The sequence below is a fragment of the Amblyomma maculatum genome, chromosome 11, assembly GCF_055883805.1.
Source record: "Amblyomma maculatum isolate TAMU_Amacu chromosome 11, ASM5588380v1, whole genome shotgun sequence".
In the NCBI taxonomy this organism is placed as follows: domain Eukaryota; kingdom Metazoa; phylum Arthropoda; class Arachnida; order Ixodida; family Ixodidae; genus Amblyomma; species Amblyomma maculatum.
Window position 1 is genome coordinate 20,771,626 of NC_139354.1, and position 8,947 is coordinate 20,780,572.

An 8,947-nucleotide genomic window follows, 5' to 3' on the forward strand; every position below is an offset into this window, starting at 1 on the left:
AAGAAGACTGAAAAAAAAAAAAAAAAAGACCCTAAATGTTGGAAAGCAAAGAAAACTTGTACTTGACGGCGCAACAGGCAGCCAGTTTCATTACAGTGTGTTTCGGTTACAGCACTTCGCAATCACAGCTGTGCACTTTGTATGGCCACATGGTTCCATTTTACCTCAATTTACAAACGCAAAGCTGCAGGGGAGCTAGCTGCTTCAACTTCGAATCAAAATATCTCAGAAATCTATATTTTGCTCTTGAACACACAACAGTGATAAACTGCCATACTATTAAATTTTTCTTGCATAAAACTTGAGACACTGTGATACAGCGGTCATCAGTGTCCCTTTAAATGGCTCGGAGCGCTCCTCCGCACTCTCCATAGCATGGGTTGCTTCTCACGCTGTGTAGTATTTTTAATGTGGAAGCACTAATTTGGAGGTTAGTTAAGAGCCAAGCAAATTCATCTAATATTTGCTCTGTTCACCTGATGTGCTTTCACACTAAAAAAAAAAAAAAAAGAGCGTCGGAGCAGAGAGGATTCAAACCCAGGAAGTTTTCGTGGGAAACAAGTACGGAACAATGTAGCTATTGCTGCAGCCAATTACCAAGCGTGCATAATGCAACACACTTTCTTGCTGTGCATTGCACATCGTCTCCATCAACATTGGTTGTAGTCCTATTTAGTTTAACTGCATTAAAACCCTACCAATTTATTTTTTGGTAATGAAATAAAAAAAATGATTTTTTTAATCGACTAATCCTACCATGCCTCATTAAGGTAGAATGCAAGCATAGCTAAAGCATCGTTTGGTACATAGGCCAACAAGTGCAAGTCAATAGAAATCAGTCTCGGAGCAGTTCTGAGTGGTGAGCAACAAATACTAAGTCTTTAGAAAGATTACACAGGAATCATGGGCGAAAAGCATCGAAAAGTGGGGCAAGCAATGAGTTGGCCCTCTAACGACAACCATTACTTTTGACGTATCTACCTTTCCGATTTTAGCCTATTGGGCAAAGCCACACTTTCACGAAGCTAGGGGGATAATGCTCCGATTGGTGTACTTCATACAGGCTGCTTAGCAAACATGCACGGAACAGGACAAACGTACGTTCAGAAATCAATGTACATACTATTACAAAAACTGTGGTGGTGGTGGTGGTGGTGGCAACATTAATAACTGGCACAAGGTTTGGTTTATAGGGTTTTAATGTCCCAAAGCAACTCAAGCTATGAGAGACTCCGTAATGGAGGGCTCCGGAAATTTTGATCCCCCGGAGTTCTTTAACGTGCCCGACATCGCATAGCACACTGGCGCCTTGCTTCTCATCTCCATCGAAAAGTGGCCGCCACGGCCGGGATTCAATCCCGCATCCTTGGGCACAGCAGTCAAGCGCCCCCAACTACTTCACCGTTAGGGACATAACCAAGAAAGTTTCAAAACTTTACGCTATTTGAGACTAACCATTGCCTTGCTAGGCCTAACAACAAACGACAATGGTAAGTGCTCAATTCTAATATAGAAATGCTGCCTGCTGCACTCAAATATAGAACCGAAGATCACAAGAATGGGACCACAAGGCAAGTGCAGGTCAAGCGAAGAGTACAGTGAGTACTAATAAAATGGCTTCAACATTAAACCTCTGGTATTTATGGGTTTAACTTCCGAAGGGAGCTCAGGCTATGAAAATGAAACTGCAGTGAATGCCTCTGGATAATGTCAGTTGCATGGGATTAGCTTAAAAATAAGACACATTAGGTGCAAGCAGCATGTAAGAGTGCCAGCAACTTCGACCATACCACACCCACGCTGGTGACCAAAGTTGCTACTGCAGATAGGAATCAATACAATCCGCTCGCGTTACGGATCGCAATTAAACAGCACTGACAAAGTGCAATAGCAACTAGCCCTTGCATCTCTTAAAGGTCTGTGCATTAGGAAAATATGCTGCATGCACCAAACGGACATAAAAAACGACCTGTAGGGTAAAAAGAAATGAAACTGCATGCCACATTTCTGCACAGCGAGTGAAAAACAAATCCACCTTACATGTACATCCCATTCTGCAAAGAACAGGTCAGCAAAGAGAAAAGGCAACAGCAAGCTGTATCTCAGAGATTCATGGCTTTCCAAAAGGTAATTTCCATACACGCATGGCACAGTTCTGCCAGCCTCGAACATATGTGCAAACACATGCAAAGCTAGACAGAGGCATAGAGTGAAGGTCATACTGAAAGTGCTAAACAGACAGAGAATGAGTCTGCAAAATCCATCTATCAATGGGAACAGCAAAAATTAAAAAAAAAGAACAAAGCCCTTTATCCACTGAACACCTGCGAGTAGAATATGGCGCAAACAGCTCGGCCAGCATTTCCCCCCTCTTCTTTCCTGGAGCAAATTCCAAGCGACTGCTAACTTCTCGCTAGCGCTGTTAAATAAGTGGTTATACATACATGGGTCAAACACATGCCGCTGCAAAAACTTCGCCAGGTAGATCCCCACAACCAGCTGCTATATACCCATGCCAAAAAAAAAAAGGCTCAATGAATGTTCACTGGCAAAAACAGACAAAACTTTTCCTACAGGTGGCCCTTCACATCACTGAACAGTGTGGTACATAAGCCACAACTTCCAGTTCGTCGAAGAACAGCTGCAAACTGCATACATCTCTTTCAATTGCCTGCGCAGTGGCATGTAAACTCCTTCAGTGACATAATCGAACCTTCCAAGTGTGTAAGCTTCCAGAATGATCCCACTAAGCTTTGTGGACCAATTATGCCTTGCCACCGTAAACCACACAGCAGTTGTCCAAAGGACAGCCACTTACAAGTGGTTGTTCCTCCACTAAAACCCCATAAAAAAGTGTGAAATACAATCACACCTGCCCCTACCTGCCCTCCGCTTAATTAAGGTGCAAGGCTGCGCATGCCAAAGACTATCTTTGAAGTATGAATAAACTAGTCTCGTTAGCAACCTCAGGAAAGAATTAAATTACACAGCACCATATAATGTGCTACGGATACCATCCCACCATTACCTTTGCAAAAATGAAACGTAAAGAAAAACTTTCTATACCAGTAGAAATAAGTTTCCTTTGCTCCCCAAGTCCATCTCTGCAGATCACAAACCCAGTTTTCAAGGAAACATGGCACCCAGACAATTCAAAAGTGAATCTTTAAAAAGTCTGATAATATATATCCATAAAAGTCTGATAATATATCCCTCCCCCCATTTTTTTCAATTTACGCTAGATTGCCACAGCAATAAAAATGCCCCTCAGCTGGATTCTCTGTTAACTTTTTACGATCACTAAAACAAAATTTGTTACATGGCATACTAGCACTTTGGACTTCTCGAAAAGCAAAACCTCAATGTGCTCCTTAGCTTAGCCATGCTTACCAAAGAAAGAGTATATTTATTTACAATACACCTCAAAAGCCCCAGGTGTGGGGTATTAAGATCCTTTTTATGTGATTGCTATGACTACAAAACTGGTAGGTACGTCAATGCTTACTTGCAGGCTTTGATGAGATTAATCTAAACATCAATTTTTCTTCTCTCTCCTTGTGGTTTTGTCTATTCTTAATGAATTAACGAGCCAAACTCGTCAAATGGTGCTTTCCTATTTAAAAAATAGAGGGCAGCACGTGTTCTATGTTTCGCACATTTACTGAATTATAGATTGCGCACGAGATGGCGCAAGATGCGTCCTGTGTCTCTTACACTTTCCGGCGCTTTCAAACAAACATGGCATCATCCGTGCAGCATTCCAGTACGGGAGAACATTACCCATCAGATGATGACATTGCAAGTGATAAGGATGTAGACTTTGTTTTATTCTTCAAGCGAGGAAGATAGTGATGACGTTTATATCAAGAGGAGCCTAAAGCAGAAGAGTGCAGCTAGGAGACGCTGACCAGCTCCCGCGATTGTGCCATACTTTGAGCGCTAACACACAGACAGCAATCTAAGCCAGCTTGATGTGAACTATGAAGGAAAGGGCAAGTGTGCACGACTATTCAAGACATCGCGTTTTCTACTTTTTATATCACACCTAAACGGAGCCACGTATGGTGTATTACTGTAGGCAACAAGGAATGGTAAATAAAATGTTAATAGCTGCTGTATATTTTTTGCAACTATTTTCTTATTTTAAACATGTTATCAAAGCATTTTCTGTCATAAAAAACTTGGCAGTTTTGGAACAAAAATTTTTTTTATTACAGCCCTTAAGGAGTTAAGAAGAAAAGGAACTGGAACCTAGGATCAATTAAGCTCATTCGGGAGAAAAGCATGGAAATGAAGTGGTCAAGGTGATTTGTTGTTTTTTCAGTTGTGAACCACAAGCAGCCCAGGCTAGCAGGCCCAGAGTGAAATATTTATTTTTGTGGTTAAAAACTTGAAATTTTTTTCAATCGTTTGTTCAAAAAAATATTCAGTCCCTCTAGGAGCCAAGAGACCTGAACAATCTACAAGTGCATTTTCTTCCAGAAGCAAACCATCATTAGAAGGAATGTGGTGTTATTGCATAACTGTGTGACAAGATTATTCCTTTTTCCTTCGGTTTTGTGGATGAAAGTAACATGTGGCAAGGCATAAACTTGTGCACAATACTTTCTCTTGTCTTTTGAACTTAATGCAGCATCATTAATATTAAATGCTTTTCTCAGTTTGCCTTTTGTAATTACAAAAAATTCATACAAGCATTTGGAAGACTTAAAGTGTTGTATTTTATGGCATGTAAGCATCTAAGGCTATCATGCATCAAGAACAAGGCTTAACGTGTTTTGTTCATGAATCAGGGCTAAATTTTTTTTACGATATCATACCTTGTTTAGGAGTACTGCTTATTTTAAGAAACAAAAGATGCAGGAAGCTTCGACTAGTGCAACCCAGCAGCAAGCTGGGATGGAAAGGTTTGGTTTATGGAGTTTAACGTCCTAAAGCGACTTGGACTATGAGAGATGCCATAGTGAAGGATTGCAGAAATTTTGACCACCTGGGGTGCACTGACATCGCACAGCACACGGGCGCCTAGCTTTCTGCCTCCATCTAAGGGGACGGAAAGAAATCTTTTCATTGTGAACTGCAAGCAATACTCCTTCCTTAATCTCTTGAGTTTAGTGCATAGACGTGGTTTGTTTTTGTTCATCGCCATGCCCTTCCCCTGTGTGCTGTCCGCTTCCAGAAGAAAGATTTTTAGCACCAGACGTGTGTTCGATGTGAAGGCAACGTGAAATTACATCAATGAAGTGTTTTTGATGACTGCAAGATTTCCAATGCTCAATAAATGGTTTAACAAGGTTTAATTTGTTGTTTATTTCTGTTTCATGAAACCTCCCATTTCTGTTTTTTCCTAACAAGTTGCGCATAATACTTATGTGGTATATTTACTTATATTTCAGTGTTACAGACAGTTGTAAAACATGCATAAGCTTGCGTGCATCAGACATCACAGGTTAAGTAAATAACTTCAGGTAAGAACAGCATATAACCGCCGTAGAAACTAATGTGCACCAGCAATTAACCTTTCAGAATTAAATGAGAATCTAAACAACAAATTAATGAGAAAGATAATTTAAGGCTCATGCACACTCTTCAAGAACTTGTGGTCAAGTATCTATAGTCCACTTACAGCGTAAATTGCACAAAATGTTTTTGCCTGAAATGCATTTTCAAAAGGACTATATGCACTATTGAAGCAAGAATTACTCTGAGCTGAGCCAGAAAGAAAGGCAGTGTAACTTAAAAAAAATATTGCATGAAGTGGACTTACAAATGTTAAAGTAGTACATAACTCTTCACCGTGCCAATTAACTAATGCCATGGCAGTCTGTATTTCTCTCCTGAACCAAAGCCACAAAGGCACTGCTATATAGTTCAAAAAGCTGGTTCCCACATCAAAAGACGAACCTCTTGGTGGCAGTCTTGAGAAGCTTCCACATTACCCCGTAATGTCAGCATGAGCACTGCATACACATTGAGAAGAGAGGTAGTGTTCATAGAACTAGCTTTTCAAATGCAGAGCATGTTTGTCGAAAAATTAGGCGACGTGTTCCCCGTCCCACCAAACCCCTCAGCTGCCCAAAAGGCAGAAAACATGGCAACTCCGAAACTAGACGTTAGAAAAACGTCACTGCCGACGATCCTCACCAGAATTGAAAGTAAGCTAGAACTACGGAGTTCAAATACCATGGGCACGATTTCGAGTGCATATACCGGCCCAGGGTCCAAGGTGGACCCCGGGTGCCCATGAAGCGATGTCAGGGTAAGCGCGCGAACATTGGAACCCCAAGCAACGATACAACGGCGTCCGGTTCGACGACGACAACGACGCTAGGCACCGACCGGCAAAGCGGCAGTGAAAACACGCACGCACAGACTCACAAACACGCTGCCTTTCCTCCTCTCCACCGAGTTTGAATGGGATCAGAAGCGCGCGCGCTCCGCAGACACGGTCTCACGTGGACCAGGGAAACAAGCTCACCCGGTGTAAACACAGCGCGCGCTCGCCGCCTCACGAACACACTCACCGGACGTAGATCTGCCGTAGAGCCAGCGATGCATTGGCGCAGGCCTTTGGAAAGTTGAGTTTCTCGAGAATGTAATCCCACTTGAGTAGGTCGTTCACCTAGGAAACAGGGGGAGGAGAGCCGAGAAAACGAAAATGTTGAAAAGGGCCCGCCTCATGAACAGCAAGCTTTCGCTTCAGCGCCACCGCGATTAGCAGCAACAACATGCTGCGCTGGCAAATGATTAAATCGCCGGTGACGGAACGAAAACCCCCCCACCGAGAAGCAGTCACGGAGTGCCTGCGTGCATTTGCAGCCTCGGCTTACAGCGGCTTGCGACGCAGGCAGCACAAGCAGCAAGCAGGAGACATCCACGTTAGTCCTAGCGCAGCTGCCTGCCTTTGTTTCGGAAAAGATGGACCCAATTTGAGCCCGCAGAAACACCCGCCACGGCCGCAACCGCTGGCCCGAACGGCCCCGAAGCGACCGCACGTCGGCCCAGGTGTCCGGCGTTCACCCGACGCGTCGAGGCAGGGGCCAGCAACGCCGTGCCGAACTACGGAGTCCCCCCTCTCCCTCCCCCGCCAGCTTGCCGAGACTCGACCGTCGCACGACGGTCATTCAAACGCTCACACGCCGAAAAATCCTGCCCGAAACTGGGCTCGCGACAGCCGCGATGCCACGCGAAGGGTCCCGGAGGCCGACCGAGGGGTCGAACGACCGGTCCCGGACCCGTGTCGCGTAAGAAATTTGGAGGTAAATTCAAAACCCGCCGCCCCTCGCTTACCTTCTGCCAGCCGCCGATCGCCGTCACGCTGTTGTAGAGGGCGAACAGATCCACTTCGCGGCCGTTTATCCGAGGCGCATGCCGGAATGGACTCCTGCGATCGTCGAAAGGGCCCAGTCAGGCAGCGGTCCGGCAGCGCGAGCAACAAACCCGGCGCTCAAAGACAAACTCTTTCCCCGAGCAAAAAAACTTCCACAATGGCTCGCGGGGGACTCCCTCGGCCCCGAAAAAGTAGAAGTTGCTCACCCGCGGCTTTCGTGGAACTTTTGCAGCTCGAGCGTGAACGACGAAGAGTCCTTGGTGTAGTCGCCGGGCTCCTTGTGAAGCTTTTCCATGGCTCCGGCTCAACGGAGCTCGTCCCGCGCGCGCCGCGGTGCCTCACCTGACGTTCATCGAGCGGGTGGGTTCCGCAGAGGCCTGCGGGCCCCGATGGCGAGCTAAGCCTCGTTCGAGGCGCGCCAATGCGCCGACACTTTCCCGGCCGCGATTCACACTCACTGGGCACGTTTTTCGGTGGCCGGCCCGCTCCGATCACATCCCGGGTCCCCAGCACAGCACATCCCGAGCACCGCGCATCAAGAAACCACTATCACACCGGAGCCCAAAACGTCACAAGGTTAGAAAACGCTTAAAAAAAAAACCTATCGATGTCATTACATACCCCTCTCCCGCTTGCTCGCCACCTCCTCTCTCGCTACTATTGTCTTCATGGCTCTCCCAAGATGGCTGACGCGGCGTCGACGTCTCAGGTTGGATTTCGCGTTTGTTTCGCTCGTTTTTAGTCCCAGGATCGCGCCTGGTTAACCAAATTATTGCGAACGCTTCGGCTACGTTCCCGACAGAGTCTTCGTTGTTGTTGCCGCGACGATGTCGCCAGGGTTCCGCATGAAATAAAGGTGATGCGTCGCTGCCGTTGGTCGTGATTCATGCGAGTGCAGTCTCTCCCCTGCTTCCTGTACACTTATCGTCTTCTGTTTTCTTTAACCTGTTATGATGTTATTGCAACCCGGTGCTACGATCGACATCTCTCTGTGCGCTTATTGAACCTGTATGTTTACTTTTCAAATTAAACGGATCAAGTACGCGAAGTAGGCTGATGCAAACAAATCGTTAAGCAGCCGAACGACGGTACAACAGGCGCCATCTACCGCCAACAGGTAGTAATTGTTCGGCACCGGAAAAAATTGCTTTTGTTTCGGTTCTGTTTTACGAGTTGAGGTCGGCCAAAAAGAAAAATGTGTTGGTGACCATTTTTTCAATATGCTTTTGCGTACATTTTTCCTCCTGTTTTCTCGTTTTCATCCCGTCATGGCACGCACTGTGCTGTGAGCAACAAAAGTAGATGTCTTTCTCCAAAAATTCTAATGACCATTGAAAGGTTTCAGATAACACGCCTGCGTTTTGTCAAACACCGTAGTGTGCAGTGATTAGAATCGGAGAACCCGTGGCTCCCTTCGTGATGTGCCGAAGGAGGCGCTGACACCTACTTACGTTATCATCGTCATCAAAAAGTCGTCTACTTACCGCGCGGTATTTAATTTAACGTCCCGTTAGTCTCGCCCATTCCGCTGGGTGCTTTCTGTTCTTACGGCTTATATTTTTATACAGCATGTTTATTCGCAAGCTATCTGTGTCGTGCCAATCTGAATTAGTATTC

The 8,947-nt window shown here is 45.4% G+C and overlaps 1 protein-coding gene across 2 annotated transcripts in view; it reads right to left on the minus strand.

Moving 5' to 3' along the window:
• Bap170 (Brahma associated protein 170kD) overlaps positions 1 to 8,404 on the minus strand; it is a 91,008-nt gene extending 82,604 nt beyond the window's left edge. The window contains exons 1-3 of one of the 2 annotated variants that reach the window (XM_084583406.1): positions 7,537 to 8,404; positions 7,291 to 7,384; positions 6,525 to 6,622 (exon numbers count right to left, since the gene is read on the minus strand). In XM_084583406.1, the coding sequence (XP_084439532.1) occupies positions 6,525 to 6,622; positions 7,291 to 7,384; positions 7,537 to 7,625 (281 nt within the window). In that variant the 5' untranslated portion in view covers positions 7,626 to 8,404. Of the gene's footprint in view, positions 1 to 6,524; positions 6,623 to 6,830; positions 7,034 to 7,290; positions 7,385 to 7,536 lie in introns of those variants that run through there. The other variant, XM_084583408.1, reaches the window with a different exon arrangement.
• Between the last annotated feature and the right edge of the window lie 543 nt (positions 8,405 to 8,947).